This window comes from Arvicola amphibius, chromosome 1 (genome assembly GCF_903992535.2).
Source record: "Arvicola amphibius chromosome 1, mArvAmp1.2, whole genome shotgun sequence".
In the NCBI taxonomy this organism is placed as follows: domain Eukaryota; kingdom Metazoa; phylum Chordata; class Mammalia; order Rodentia; family Cricetidae; genus Arvicola; species Arvicola amphibius.
This window is the reverse complement of record NC_052047.1, coordinates 187,035,983-187,051,952: the sequence shown is the minus strand read 5'-3', so window position 1 is coordinate 187,051,952 and position 15,970 is coordinate 187,035,983. Positions and strand designations below refer to the sequence as shown.

The window sequence follows — 15,970 nt, the reverse complement described above, 5'->3', positions numbered from 1 at the left end:
AGACTAGCCTGGGCTACAGTGAGACCCTTTTTAAAAGACCTCTCAAAAGGCCCCAGTGCCAAGGCTAGGAGCAAACCGTTATTACCTCCCCCTGAGTGATGATGTATCATAGATGTCATATTTCTAATTACAAAGCCTTTCAGTCACATGACTATCTTCATCAGGTTTGGGTGCGGGCACTCTCGCTACTGTGTTATGGTATCTGCTTGGGAAGAGGGAAGGCCACTCTGGGCCTGTCAAGGAGAGCGTTATGACAGAAAAGCTACAACGGGAAGAGCAGGGCAGAGGTATGTGTAGCAGTGGAGGCCTCAGACAGAACCAGACAGGGTAGAAAAGCGCTCAGCAGGCCTGGGCACTTAGCGGGGACCAGGTGGTAACAGATCGTTCTGTGGCTGTGATAAACGCCATGGCCAATAGCACGTTGGGGGGCAAAGGGTTTGTCTCACTTCCAGGTTATAGTACCTCCTCAAGGGTAAGTCAAGGCAGGAGCTTGAAGCTGAAACTCGGAGGAACACAGCTTACTGGTGCAATCTCTAGCTTCTGCTCTGTTTAAGAACGGTAGCTTTCTTAAGCTTTGTTGGTGTTGGGGGCAGGTTCTAGACAAGAGTTTCTCTGTATCTTTTGGAGCCTGTCCTAGAACTAGCTCTTGTAGACCCCTGCTGGCCTCAAACTCACGGAGATCCGCCCCGCCTCTGCCTCCCCGAGTGCTGGGATTTAAAGACGTACGCCACCACTACCAGACCTTCTTAAACTTTTTAAGAAGCTAGCTCACCAAGTCTAGGGATGATACTGCCCACGGTGGGCTGAGCTCTCCTGCATCAGTCAACACTCAGGAAAATGCCCACGATGACTGCAGTCCAGTCTGGTAGAAGTGATCCCCTAATTGAGATTGGCTCCATGACTCTGAGTGGTATAGAGTTGACAGAGTGTGGAAGACGTTGACCCTGATGGATTAGGGAGTTAGAGGGCAGCCAAAGGTAGCTTCCAGGCTCACCAGTGTGTGTATTTGCATGTGTGCACCAAGAACACACGCGTGCTCTGCACGCTTCTGGAGGACCTGTGTGCCACCAGCCTGTGGCCACATCTTAATAGTTTCCTGCCCAGGTCTACAGAGCCTTCGCAGGAGCCTGGAAGAACCTGGAGTGTGTCTGGGCTGGAGATCACACTCCTAGCCCTGTTGCCTAGGCCTCTGTAAGAAGTAGGTTGCAGAGTTGGAGAAATGCCTCAATGGTTAAGAACACTAAACTGCTCTTCTAGAGGACCTGGGTTCAATTCCCAGGACCCACAGGGTAGCTCACAACCATCTCAAACTCCAGTTTCAGGGAATTCCAGTGCCCTCTTCTGCCATTGGTGGACATACATGCATACACATAAAATAAAAATAAAATAAAACTCTTAAAAAGGAAAAGGAAGAGGGAGGAGTTTGCACGGGCCCACTCGTCTCACAGGGCACGCAGGTATTCTCAGAAGCTTTTACTGAATTTTGGCCCAGGTGTGTGTGGCAATTGTCACTTTTATTCTACCAGCTCGTCCACCCTACCCAGAACTAGGCAGTCTGGCAGCTTCCTGTGGTGCCGGCAAGCTGGCGCCTGGGACCCTGGCCCAGGATTCGTTCCCTTAGGAGTCACATAGGAAAGCAAAGCCTGGGGAGCCAGACCCAGGGCAGAGGGTGCGTGAGAGCTCAATGCCCACCTGTGAGGGAATGGTAGGGGGAGAGGTGTATCCAGGCGAAGGGGTCTGGTTGCGAGCAGTCGACCCGGGAGCTGTGGTCATTGTCATCAGAAACAGAAAAGGAGAGCATAAGGGACAGAGCCTGTAGCATTCCGCCCATGTGCGGGGCTCATGCAGCAAACCTTTCCCGGCCAGGACCTGGCATTGTGTAAGGCCCCAGGGACAGATACAAGGCCAAGTCACAGCCCTCAACAGACCCCCACCGAGTGGGAACAAATAGGAAAGCAAAGATATAAGTCAACACAGAGTGGAGAGAGCTCTGACCAGCAAGAAGAGCTCCCCTCACCCCCATTTCCCTGGCCACCCTTCTTCCCTCACATGCTGCTGGCCATGGTGACAAGTTGACAGTCTGCTTGGTGACTGGATAGCAAACACTGCCCAGAACTGGGGGAGCAATGATCCTCCATCTCCGGGGGGCTGTTGTGAGGGTCTTCCCATCTCACCCCTAGATTTGGGGGTTAGCGGCTGAGGGACTTGGTGGAAAGTGTCTGGAATGCTGACAGGGACCACCCAGCAGTGAGGACACATCTCCCTCTCTCCTCCCCTCCGCCATCCTTGCTCATCCGCATCTCCATTCTCTCCACCGGTTTGGTTCGTGTGGCCGTGGGCACCATCACCATCTCTCACACCAGTGTCCAAGAGACGTAAAGCCCACCTGCGGCGCCGGATCGCCGGTGGACCCTGGGCGAGGATGGTCAACAGGCAGCACAGCCGAGGTGACCACAGGCGCCTGCCTCTCCTCCCTGCAGCTGCTCCTCTCACTAACACCCCCCTCCTTTGCCTGCTCTGCTCTCTGCCTGTGGTCTCCTGACTCACCCGGAACTGGCCAGGCCTTTTTCTCATTCACTTGCAGCTCAGACTGGGGACAGGGCCTTACTTGGGAATTGATCCGAGTGGCAGAAGGGGCGGCTCTGGCTTGCTAGTGCCCTGGGCATTGGGGTTTGGGGCCTGATGGTGAGTTTATATGTTCCTTGGAAGGGAAGAGAGGCATGAGGGAGGTCCCTGGGTCTCAGAGGAAGGCCATCCCTGTCCTGGGTACCGCGTATAGCTTCCTATTCTTGTCAGGACTTCCTCTCCTGTCCTTTATTCCTGCCTTCTGCTAAGAAATACTCCCTCAGCCTACAGCCCTTCTCCATTTGAACCTAGAAGGGCACAGAAGCCAAAGCCATCACAGCACCAGAGCAGTCCCCAACCAACAGTGATAAGAGGCCATCCCTCAGCAGGAGCACTGGCCTCCAGGATCTCAAGAGGAGGGAGCTCAGTCAAGGCGACAGGAAGGCCCTGAGCTGAGTCCCTAGCTGACATCTGCTGATTCAGGGCTGTGTGGCCACGACCCTTCCAACATCCAGGGATTTGTGGGGAAGGGTGAGGAACAGGAGGGATGGCCTCTGGATTGCACCCCTAAACATCTGCAGCCCTTCATGCTGGGTGGGTGGTCAGCCTCTCCTGTCCCCCAGAGACTAGAGCGGAGCAGCTGGGAGCTGAGATGGAATATAGTGAACACAAGCCTCTCTGGAAAATGGGGTACCCCATGACTCAACCTCAAAGCCTGTCCCAATTGACAGTGTATTGCAGTGTCTTTCCCAAGACTCAGGCTACAGAACGTTATGGAACTTCAGGGTGGCCACCGCCAATGGCTGACTCAGAGCGTTGGCCATGAAGAACCCAGCTTGTCCTGAGGCAGGACTTACGTGGACCCTGGGGCTGATGCAGGCGGCCTGTGTTGGAGAAGCAGCAACAGGCCGCATTTAAAGCAAGAAGCCACCCTAAGCCAGGAGGGAGGGGACCAGCTCTGCTAAGATGCTAGGGTGGAACATGGCCTCCAGCTCTAGCGGCAAGACAAATAGGATGTGGGCCAGAATCCCACGAGAGAGACAAAGGTTTGGCCTGTTTGTACCCAGCGCTTGCTGAGTCCCAAACATGCCTTTGCCTGCATGATCACAACAGATGCACCGAGACCAGAGACAGCCCACACAAGGGCCCAAAGCCACAGGTGTGGCTAGTACTGTCATATCCGAGCACCACCCCAGCTGTGCATCCATAAGCTTGTATACACAGCCTCTCGTAGACCGTGATTCAGGAGTGCCACCACACCTAGGCCCGGCTACATGTCGCTGGTTTACGTAGTCACAGGTGGATTTGCATACACCTGATGGCTCCCTGTCACCTCAGCATGTAACTGGCAGCAATACCCACAACTAAAGCGTATACATAGGAACCACACTTCTGCAGTCACCTATACACAAGCAAAGACAAGCCCTAACTTCATGGTTCATTTATCACTCCAGCCCTAGTCCTGTGAATCAGGCGGCCAAGGAGGCCTTGCAAGGAGCTGGCTGGTGGGCCCACACTGCAAGTAGTGGAGCTGGAGGAGAAAGCCAGCAGTGGGTCATCGAGTAACTAGATCAAAAAAGTCACACGTGTTTCCCGGAGCTCTATCCCCCATCCCTCAGCTGGCCAGGCCTTTGGAATCAGGCCTCTCTAGTGGAGGAGCTGAAGGGGGCCAGGAGGGGAGCAGAGAGACTGCTGACAGAGGGAAAGTGCTTGGAAAGAGGAGGCTTCTGCGGTTTGGAAAACTACAGGGATTCCAGCCCCTGCCTCCCAAACTGGGGCAGGCTTGTCCACCTCCCCCACCCCCCGCCCTCCTGGCCAGCCGTCATTCACCAGGGCAGGAGTGCCGTCATCTATGCACGCTCCGATCATATAACCCAGGAGCTCTGACCAGCCCCCCAGCCACCTCAGTCTTCCCTCAACCCTATCTCTTAAAGGGGACTATCTTCCAGAGACCACCTGCAGACTCACTACCTATAGAGACCATTTTCCATCTGTCTGAGCGTTGTTCTGTCTAGACATTGACCATGGGGTCTATGGCCAGGTCCAAAAGGGGGGACTGGTCTCTGCTTATCCGCAGCTCACCTGTAAGATAGATGGCCCAAGACCCCAGTCGCCTACATCAGCCAAAGGTGGCTTTATGTCTCTGTTCTCCCTGGCTGAACAGAGCTGAAATCCACCTGTCTAAAGAGGCAGGCAGGGAGAGGGGTGGTCAGGAACCAGGGTTTGAACTCCCCTTGGAGTCCTGCACTGAACAGACAGAACAAGCCTCTGCTGTTTAGAATTTTAACTGAGAGAGCATGACATCCCCCCAGTGTCCCCAAGCACAGGGTCTTTTGCAGATTCAACTAGCTTCACTGGCCAGAAACAATTATCCGTGGCTGTGCCCCCTGCCCCAAGTGGCTGCCCTCGGACTCCGCCCACCACACATACTTAAAAGGCTGCTGTGGCCAGCCTTGGCATCTGAGAGGCTGGACACATGGTCAAGGCCCTGTTCTCAGCCATGGGGCAGGGCAGGCTCCTCTGATCTTCCCCTAAGAAGACTGTCATTTTTCTCTTCAAAAGCAAACCTTGCCTAGGAAAACTTTCCCAATAGCTTCCTGCTTGAACCACAGGGCTTTTAAAAATAGCCCGGCCGAACAAAGGCAAAATGTAGTGGAGTCCAGGCCCACACCTCCCTGGACCTCAGGCCCTGCGTTTCCAGACCTGGCGCTGTCCCTTAGCCACTGCCTAGGCCAGGGTTTACTGTGCCCCACTGGAAAATGGAGCAGGGTTGGCCTGAGCCTGTGGAACTTCTCCAGAGCCCTAGTCAGAATCTGGCTGGGCAGGTTTCTCAGGCAGTGTGGCAGCACTCCTGGGCAGGGCTGGGATGGAATCTGCAGGCCCTGAGCAGAGCCCTCCTCAGCTGGTGCCGAGAAAGGCCTGCGGTAAAAGGGACCCCAGCGAAGAGTTGTGCAGCTGTCTATGGCCATCGCCTACCTTTTGCGTTTGGGCAGCCTTTCAAGTATGGCCTTTGATCTGTCAGCTCCAGCCTGCAAACCTGGCAAGACAGTTGCCTCTCCCAGAGGGAGGAAAACGCTGTCAGCCCCCCCCCTCTGCACAGGGCTACAGACAGCACCCTAATAATCCAGGGGAGAACGGGCAGATGGCCCTCCCACAGCAGGACGTTGGTGTAGCAGCTCTCTCCTAATCCCCAGAGCCACCCAGAGGCTGAGGCAGGCTGCCCAACAAGGTCCAGCGAAGGAGTCCAAGGAGTGGGTATATCGCAGCCCGGAGCCAGGAGCAGCAGGCGGCTTCCAGGCCAGGCTCCTGCTATTTTGAAGCTCCCAAGCAAGCCTCCCACTCAGTCCCCGCCTCATCCTCTCTTTCCTCCCTCACTGTAGAGTCCCAGCCTCTACTTGTAATAGCCTCTCGTGTTGTGTGCTGGGTACCCATGGCGACCTCCATAGCACATAGCAGGATTCAGGGCGATCCTCCTGAGGGTCTTCTTCCATGGGGAGGGTGCAGCATGTTCCTCCTGGGCCCCAAGCCATCCTATAGTTGGTCTTGTAAAAGGCAGGTGGCCTCAGCAGTCAGTTGCAGGTTCATCAGGGGGCTTCCTGAAGATAGGTGTGGACCTCAGCAGACATGGACGTCTGAGCAGAGGTGCGTAGGGATGTCCAGGGAGGTGCCTGCTGCTCAGCCTTCCCACCAAGCTCTTGCAGGATTCCAGTGCTGTGGGGAAAAACCTGGAGGTGACCCCAAAGGGGAAGACACACAAGGAAAATAGAGTATGCAGTTCTCCTGGAGGGACCGGTGGGGGCCGGGGGCACAGTTACAGGACTTAACAAAACCCATAGCCTCTCCTGTCGGGCTTCCTCCCTGGACCATTCTAGGGCAGATGCTGTGGTCTGCTGTGTCTAGGGTAGGGTGCTCACAGGGGGCATCCTTGTGAAACATCTGTAAGTCAGACTGCGGGGTAAATTAAGAGGTTTACAGGGCTGGAATCTTGAGTGAGCAGAGGTGGGACATGGATGTTTTGAGGCAAGAGGTGCTGGGGTTCCCAAGGTATTTGGGAGACACCGAGCAGGTGGCCCCGGGCTATTGTCTTAGACCCTAGGAGAAGCAGATTCTTATCCAAACTCTGGGCCTAACACCCTAGCTAGGAGACCCTGCTTTCATGCTGGCCTACGGCTTTGCTAGGCACCCCGGAATCCTGCCTGGCTTTAGCTTCTCCTAGGACCAGCAGTGACCCCCCTTAACCCAGTGACCTTCTCTTTGCTCTCTGAGTCCTGCTCCTTCTTGCTTCTCTGGAAAAGCCAGTGCTGACCCATGTTAGTAAGTGGCCTGAACAAGACTAGGCCGGTGGGCGGAGGGAGAATGGGAGGCAGGATCCTGCCACCCAACAGCCTCAAATAACTGTTGTGCTTTCTTCTTGTCCCCACCCACTCACAGAAGAGAAGTATGTCACCGGTGCAAGCCCTACACTAGGCCAAAGCAAGGACGAGATTGGCCTCTCGAGAAGGGCGTCACCGTGGGAGGTGATTCGGAGAGAACTTGGAAGGCTGGTGGTACATCAGGTAGGAGCCTGCTCCCGGGCAACAGAGCTCAGTTTCAAAGTGGCCAATGGCAGGTGGATCCTAAAGACAGCTGTGTGCTGGCTCTGCTCGGCCCTCTGATTGTCTCATGGGATCCTGAAAGCACAACCTGAGCCCCCCGCCAGGAGGACAGGAGGCACAGGGCCAGCTCAACCATAGTCAGTGGTGCGGTCTCTCACCATGCACTTGCCAAGAGTTCAGCCATCTGAATGTTGTTTTCTGCATCTCTCTTGGCTGCCTGACCGGCCTCAGCTGAGATACTCTGAAGCCCCCACCTCCACAGGCCCTGCAGAGCCCCAGCCTCCACAATCCCTGCTGAGCCCCAGCCTCCACAGGCCCTGCTGAGCCCAGCCTCCACAATCCCTGCTGAGTCCCTGCCTCCACAGGCCCTGCAGAGCCCCAGCCTCCACAATCCCTGCTGAGCCCCAGCCTCCACAGGCCCTGCAGAGCCCAGCCTCCACAGGCCCTGCAGAGCCCCAGCAGGCTGCCTCTGCTACTCACAGTTCAACACTGAAGGCCCCAGACATCGCACTCTGCCTTCTCCCCCTCCCTTGCCTCAGAGCCTAATGAGGTTCATTTGGGTGTATGTCTGGAGAATAAGCTAAACTCCGTGGAGCTCATTCTGCTGTCACCAGCCCTAGACCTGCCTTTAAGAGTGTTTGTGTTTGCAAAATTTTTTTGGAGCGGTTCAGCTGTGGGGGATTTGCTCAGCTTCTCTCTTTTCTTCTGCTTGCAACCCAGCTAACAACAATCCCCCATGTAAGCAACAGGGAAGCTGCTTCAGTTCCCCACCCCCCAGACTTTCTGTGGTTTGTCTGTGCGTGTACTCGTGCACCAGTGGCTCAGAACACAGCAGAGCTTGGGATCTTAAAGCTACATCCCTGCTGCAGGGGGGACGCAGGTAACTGAGTCTTAGTGTGAGCTGAGGGGACAGTGCTGCCCCTCACCCTTGCCCTAGTACCTGTCAGTCTGAGGACTGAGATACAACCTTTCCATCCTGTTAGGGTGGCGTGGGGCCTGTGCGTTTCCAACATGGCTTATCCAAAGCAGCCACCCGTGGTCTTTCATGTTCTCTAAGCGATGGAAGCTGGAGCCACAGTGCAAATTCCATCAGCCACAAGCTGGACGTGGAAAGGCTAACCTAACGTAGCCCATCTGGGCTGCTGGCTGACGTGGTGTTTGCCTATAAGTGATCCTCACAGCTGCTTTTACATTTGGGCTTTCTGTGTTTGTTGTTTGTGTTTTTAAGATAACAAATAGCATCACTCTGGGCTGCTTCTAGTCAGCTACTGTCCCTGTAGCTTGATTCTTCCTAGCCAGTGAGGACTTGAATTGAGAAGGGACCCTAATGATCCCATTCTACCTTAAGAAAGTTGCCAGATGCCCCCCCTTAAACATGCTATTTCCCAACATTCAAGCTTGAGTGTTGATTCCTTATTTCCTGTCTTTCTTTTCCTCCCCCAGCCTTAGAGAACACACACACACACACACACCACACCACACACACACACACACACACTCCTACACATTCCCATTCCCTCTGCAGCCTGCATCTCGGAGTCAGTCCTGCTACAGAGCTGGAAAACAGCTGTGCGGAAGTTGGGCCCAGACACACAGCCACCCCCTGATGCCGCTCATCGCTCTGCCTGCTGTATCTGTAACTCAAGCCTGAGGTAGCTTCATCCGTACAGCGTATGGAACACAAAGGGCTGTGAAATGGGACACTGCAGGCATGACTGTCTCCCCGCAGCCCCTGTCCTTATGCCTCTGCTGCTGTCACATAACAAGATACCAGCAAGGTGTCTTCAGCTTTTTCCAAGCTTTCAGAACCCCAGGCTCTGGAAAGTGTTACATACTTCCCCTCAGGCCCCGCTGCTACATCTGCCTTGCCCTTCTTAGCCTTGGCTACAGCCATAGAAAGGTCAGGCAACATGCACTCACTTGTTCCCCTCCATCCTGGACATTCTCTGCTTCTGTTTGTAACCCTCCACCCATCAGCCATCCTCAGTCAGTAATATCTGCTCTCGCAGCAACAAATAATTTGGGTTGCAACCTGCATGTACCTCCCAGTGATATGGATGTGAGGAGCCACCTCCTGTATGAACTTCTGTGTTCCTTTTTCTCCTACCTAACACGCTACCAAGATCAGGGTCACATCAGGAAGGGCAGTAGGGAGTTGTCGGCACATCTGGCCTGTCAGCGCTACTCTTAAGAGCCCGCTTGTGTCCCAGGGAGCAAGATGGGCGACATTTGCAACCCAGAGTTGGACGCACTGACCAGTTTTGTGCTGGGCCCGGAGAAGCAGGGCTCCCTGTGGATTTGGCGTGTAATTAAAGGCTCAACACCATATGGGGAAGAGGAGAAGTTGTTTTAAAAAAGTCAACGAATCACCAAAATTAAGTCAGCCCTTGTCATTTGCCTTTAGCCTTTGTTTATGAGCTTTTGGTTTGCTTGGATTAGGTTTGGTTTTCACCATAACAATGGTTTGAATTTTATCCAGCTTATTGCTTTCCATCTGACATTTATTTTTCTATATTGCAGCTTTAGTTAGAAGGTTTTCCAACCCCCCAAGATTACATAAATTTGTTTTTTTTAAACACACACCACACACACACACACACACACACACACCACAAAGTCTTGTGTATAGTCAGGTTGGCCTGGTACTCCCTATCTAACCTAAACTGGTCTGATTTAAGGCAGTCCTCCTGCCTCAGCCTCCTAAGTGGTAAGACTGTAGATGTGAGCCGCAGTGTCTGGCTCTTCCTTCCCTCCCTCTCCTTACCGTATATAAGAAGCTAGATCTCACTCCTTTGTTTCTCTTATTGCCCTTAACTCACCCATTGCGTAGTTTGTGTTTGCCCACCACAGCGTTTGAAAGGTTACATTTGTGGACTTACTCTGTGAACTTGATCTGTCCACTGTCTCTCCAGTAGGACTCGAACCCTCCCCCACCCGGTGGTGCTCCACCACATCCCCACCCCACTCCTTGGTTTCGTTTTGTTTGTCACAAGGTCTCTTGTACCCAAGCTGGCCAGTGTAACTGAGGATGGCCTTGAACTTCTGCCCAGCCCCCCTCTGCCTCTGCCTCTGCCTCCAGAGTGCGAGGCTTATAGGTGTGTGCCTCCAAGCTTGTCCACGGAGCGCTAAGGCTTAAAGTCTGCCTCTTTCCTTTTGTCTGTCTTACTCTCGAGCCCAGCCTGACTTAGAGCTTAAAATAAAAATGGAATTCTCGTTCTCTTTTTAATCTTTGAGACTTTTGTTTTTTTGAAAGATTATTATTATGTATACAACATTCTGTCTGTATGTATGCCCGCACGCCAGAGGAGGGCATCAGATCTCAGTACAGATGGTTGTGAGCCACCATGTGGTTGCTGGGAATTGAACTCAGGACCTCTGGAAAGAACAAGCCAGTGCTCTTAACCTCTGAGCCATCTCTCCAGCCCTCTTTGAGACTTTTGTACATGGGAACATGTATGTGATATATTTTGACCAGCTCCCCCTTTCTGCTCCCCGCAGGCACCCCCAGCATCCCCATTCTTCCCTACATGTCCTCTCTCCTTCTTGTGTGTGTGTGCGTGTAATCTCACTGGGTCCCATCAGTGCTGTCGTGTTGATCTGCCTTGGACAGGTAACTGTTGCTACTGTGACTTCATAGGTGCAGTAGTGTTGTCGAGTCCAGAAAACAGCATTTCCCAGGGCATTCCTCCTCACCCTCCAGCTCAGTATTCTTTCCACCCCCTCTTCCCTGATGTCCCCTGAGAAGGAGGGTGGGATGGGGCAATGACACGGATATCCCATTGAGGGCAGATATTCAGTAGTCAGTTATTATTTGCATAAAAATGGTTAAAAACCGGTTGTGAGTCTGCACTAACTACTGACTGTTGCAGAGAGAAATGCTTCTCCGGCCAAGGCTGAGGTGTGGTGCAGGCCTTAAATCCAATCCCAAAATGGTTGCTTTCCCTGATCGTCTAGAACCTCCGATCACTCCTGCCTCGTCCTTCTGACTGCTGGGCATGCATCAGCACCCTCAAAAGTCGTCTTTATAGATATCCTCCTTTGTCTCAAGGTATCCATCTTCTAGATCTGCTGGACAAGCTGCTGCATCCCTTTGTCTTACAGAAAAGTTGAACTCTTAGGGAAAAACAAGTTAACTGGGACGAGAAGCGTCCTTGCATGTGTCATGTTCCTCTATAGTCCGCTCCCTTCCTGTGGGGAATGGGATTGTCCCTGCTGCGTCCACATTCCACTTCTTCTCTCCGGAATTATCCTCAGCTTCTTGGGTCATATAGTAGCAGGCCACTGTGAAGTCTACCTTTTGGGCAGAATGATGCTGAAGAACCCTAATTTAAGGTCCTATATTTGCCTGAGGGCAGTAGCTCAGTGTCCAGTATCTTTCCCATGGACCCCAGCTCTGGTTCCACTCTGGAATTAGCGGAACTGCCAAGCTTTTCTCTTTTCTAGAGGAAAGGCCCTGCCTAGGAGGTCAAAACCGAGACTGAGGCCTTGGGAGCAGAAAGGGAAGAGAGAATACATGGGCTTTAATGATGGCGTGGTCCTTCCCTCTCACAGATATCTAGGCAAAGAGGGCTGGGCGCCAGCGTCCTATCTGAGAAGGCCAAGGATGAGCTGCCAAGCCGGAAGAAGAACCTGGCAGGTCCCGTGGAGATCATCGGAAACATCATGGAGATCAGCAACCTGCTCATCAACAAGAAGGCATCTGGGGACAAGGAAGTTCCGGCTGACGGCGAGGGACCGGAAGCCCCCATCACCAAGAAGGAGATCAGCCTGCCCATCCTTTGCAATGCCTCTAACGGCAGCGCCTTGGGCGTCCTGAGAGGACCACATCGAAGTTGGCCCAGGGCTCCCCAGCCGTGGCCAGGATCGCCCCTCAGAGGGCTCAGCTCAGTAAGCAGCTGAAGGCCCCAGGTCCTCCCAAAGAGCTCCTACAGGTGGGGGGGGGGGCAGGGGTGCAGCAAGAATCCAGGCGCTACCCCGGGACCTCCATGTCATTTTCACCCCGGGGAGCTACAGTCTGGCCTCTGATTGTCAGTGGGCCCCGTGCTGTCACAGGAGTGGAAAGGACCAGGGGTGTGACTGGCTGTGTCCTGCAAGCTGCTGCAGGGTGCATGGCAGGAGAAAGCAGGCTACTGCCTCCCTCTCCCTAGAGATGAATCAGGGTGGCTCTTTAGTAGTGGAGCTAGATGATCAGTATAGCGATTTAACAAGCCCACGGGCCCTGAGTTTGTGGTCCTCTGTGCAGGCCTGCTTTGTGGGGCAAAAGATATGGAAAGGGCTGGCAAGATGGCTCGGCATGTACGGGTGCTTGCTACTCAAAACCTAATCTGAGTTTGATCCCTGGGACAAGCATGGAGGGGGAAGGAGAGAGCTGACTCCCTAAGGCACAATGCAAATCCCCCACCTGCATTCACAATAAATTACTAAAGCCGGCTCTGTCCTCAGCTACCACTCACCTTCACCTCTGGTCCAGAAACGCCTTTGATATTATGGTGGGCAGGGGTGACACAATTTCTGTTTGTGTCCAGCCCAGTAATTTGGAGGAAAGCTGGTTTTGGGTTTGGTTATGTTGTTTTGTTTTGTTTTGGTTTGTTTGTTTAATACATAATGTAGCTTTTGATTGTCAGCGCTCTGGTGTGTGGAGAGGCCATCACTAGGCATGGACTTTGGTCTGGCTTGTGCTGGCCTTCAGGGACTTAGGACTAGTGAACAAAACATAGATATAGTTCCCCGCTTCTGCTGAAAAAAATCTCATAAATCCGTGCAGCCTTTTACCTTGAAAACTGCCTGCCTGCGGCATCTGTAGATTGGTTTTACCTATCGTTTGGAGGCGGTGGATTGTGGGTCCCTCTGAAGAATAGGCGAAAAGCCTAAAGGTCCATCATTTCTGCAGTGACTTAGATTATAACTGACGATCCAAGGATCCGGAGTGGATCCCATCAGGGAAGGCAGCAGGTGTAGGCACTGCTACCACTGGGTTCTTAACGCTATGGCTTTCTTCCAGGCTCCCCAAACCTGAGGACAAGGCCGCCCCCACGCAGAGAATCTAGCCCTGGTATGTGGCCAGTCTCTTAATGCCTTCCTCTCTGGGGTGACATGCACCCTGATTTTGTTGATATACCTTTTTGAAGCAAGCCTGTCGCCCAGGGGTCTAGGGACCCTGTTGGGTTTCTGTCTTTGCAGGCTGGGGACAGGGGCAGAAGCCTGCAGATCCCAGCCTCCCTGGAGCATAGCCAGACAGTTTATAATCGGAAAATGCACTGCACTTCCGAAGCTAAATAAATCCATCCAGCGACTGCACTGGCAGACATAAACATTTAGACTGGCCAGCAGGAGTGTCCAGTAGGGCATTGCCAGGGGCTAGAAATGGGGCTGCTGCCACGATGGCCCAGAAGCCTACAGCTCTCAGGACTTGCCCAGTGATGGTGGGGGGCTTGACAGCCTAGAGGGCAAGGGGTAGACCAGTGCTATCCTCCAGAAAGGAGCATGACCGCAAAGACCGGGCTCATGGAAGGTTGACACTGAGGTCCCTGTCCCTCGAGTGGGGTGAGTTTTCCAACGACTGCCGTCTCAAGCACAAGATTGGTAAGCGGGAGCTTGGGAGCAGTAACGTTGGTGACAGGCTGAGAGGTCCTAACAAAGGCCTGTTAGGAAGTGAGGGAGTGGGGCGGGGGCAGTTGAATGCAATTGGAAGGTAAGCTGCAGGTCTAGGGGTGTAGCTTGGGTAGCAGAGTGCTTGCTTAGCATGCACGAGACTTTCGGGGACCATCCCTAGCGTACCTTGAAGAGGAAATTGGAGCCTGGCATAGATTCCATTTCTGACACAGGAACAAAGACCCTTTGACAGATCACCTACCCTCTGAAGTCCTCAGTTTGCTTTTCCGAGAACAGTACTGGCCACCTCCTAGGTCCGTCACGAAATTGGATACAATGGTGGATATTAGGACTAGCAGCCAGGTTTCCCTTTCCTTTGTGGCTGTTGGGTGGCACTATCTGGTTACTCTACACTGTACCGATCCCTAAATCACAACTGGCTGCGATGTTACTTCAGTGGCATCTGCCCATCCGTGGGCATTGGAGGCCCTTCCTACATTTGAGGATGTGCCCTCTGGCCATGAGTATTTTGTGACTAGCCAGGAGTCCCTCTGAAATTTCTCTTTTTTATCCTGGGTTTTTTTTTTTTTTTTTTTTTTTTTTTTTTTTTTTTTTTTGACAAACTGCACAATAGATTCGTCCATTTCTCCTTTTTAGCCCCAAGCTAATTATTTTCAGGCAGCCTTGACTTTGGCAAGGACGGGCTCATTCCTTCACACACGTACAGATGCAAGCTTGATGAGGGAGGGATGCTGGTGTCAGTTAGCTGAGCTGAAGCCCACCCTGTCCGGGTACGGGAGGACTGAGGCATGGCTGACCGAGCGGCTTCCACGTGTGGCTGTACATCCAGGCACGGGCAGAGAAAGTTGGCAGATTCTCTGTCCCCATCACTCCCTCAGAGTGACAGCTCAGCTTAGACCAGGAGACAGAGGTAGCTGAGCCTTAAAGGGTAAAGAAAGAAACACGGTGCCAGGGGTGCTGCCCTCCAGCTTTGTTTAGCTATTCCTGCACCCCACCTCCCTGGACCGGAAGTTACTGCATTATCTCAGTAATCCTCAGATCCCATTCTTAGTTCTATTTTCCAGAAAGGAGGAAACTGAGGCTCGGAGTAGCTGCTCTTCTAGGTCTGCCTTCTGCACCACAGCTGCAACCCCCCCCCCCAGCCTTTTCAGCTGCTTTCTGTTTCCCTTTAGTATAAGAAAGAACAAAATAAGAAGACAAAGCCGGGCAGAGATACATCCTTTTGTGGCTAGCGTCTGCCAAGCCGGCTTTCCACAAGGCTTACGCTGGCTGCCTAAGAGCAGCACCCATTAGTGTGCACAGAAAATGACGGTTAAGAGGAAAAAAAAAAATGTGGCCAAGTGTTCTAAGTGTCCTTAATGCCACTATGAGAAAAGTTGTGTGCCGGCATCCAAAAGGCATATAGGAGTTCTGAAAATAATCTGCCTGCCTGCTGAAACAGGCTACACCCCCCCCAAAGACCTCCTCCCCCAACCAGCTGCCCCCTGTACTCCTGCTTCACTATCCTGGGACGGTTGGCTCCCTCACCCTCTTCTCCATCAGCGGCCCGCCTTGGCTTAGGAGCCACCCTTAGACTTATAAAACAGAGGTTTCCAGCTTTTCTAGAGCCTGTTCTTCTTCTCTTCCTTTCTAACCTTGGGGCCCAACTATTGAGGCCTTTCTAGTGAGCATCCCAAGAGATCAGACACCTTTCTTGGGGAGGGGGAGCTAAGCCTAAGTGACAGCTGCCTTCAAAGCCAGCTACTATCCAGCTGACAGTGATGGCCACAGCACCTGGAGCCAATGGGCACCAGTCTCTGGCCTTGGTACTCACGCTCTCTGATTAACTGTGTTGCTCACGATTGTTTCTACTTTAGGGTTCCAGCTGCCAAAGCCACCAGAGCCCCCTTCTGTTGAGGTAGAATACTACACCATTGCTGAATTCCAGTCTTGCATTTCTGACGGGATCAGCTTTCGCGGTGGACAGAAAGCTGAGGTGAGCCTCCTTTGGACTAAGGACCTGTTTTCACATTTTATAGTATGTCTTATTGGCAAGGTATTCTGAGGGTCAGGCAGGACAGATACAGAATGAGCCTCCCGGCGATGGGTACACAAGCAAGGCTAGAGCCCAAGACTTGGGTTTCTGCCCCTCACTTGCTCATAGAGCTTGCCCCACAGTGGCACATCCTTAAACATGCTCAGGGCTGAGCACGAAGAGC

The 15,970-nt window shown here is 53.0% G+C and overlaps 1 protein-coding gene across 1 annotated transcript in view; it reads left to right on the top strand.

Moving 5' to 3' along the window:
• The window catches only part of Sh3pxd2a (SH3 and PX domains 2A), a 203,038-nt gene that overhangs the window by 177,396 nt on the left and 9,672 nt on the right, over positions 1-15,970 (top strand). The window contains 9 exon segments of the mRNA XM_038321072.2: positions 281-287; positions 2,364-2,447; positions 6,997-7,094; positions 7,096-7,121; positions 11,712-11,749; positions 11,752-11,967; positions 11,970-12,047; positions 13,162-13,212; positions 15,629-15,773. Coding sequence (XP_038177000.1) covers positions 281-287; positions 2,364-2,447; positions 6,997-7,094; positions 7,096-7,121; positions 11,712-11,749; positions 11,752-11,967; positions 11,970-12,047; positions 13,162-13,212; positions 15,629-15,773 — 743 coding nt within the window.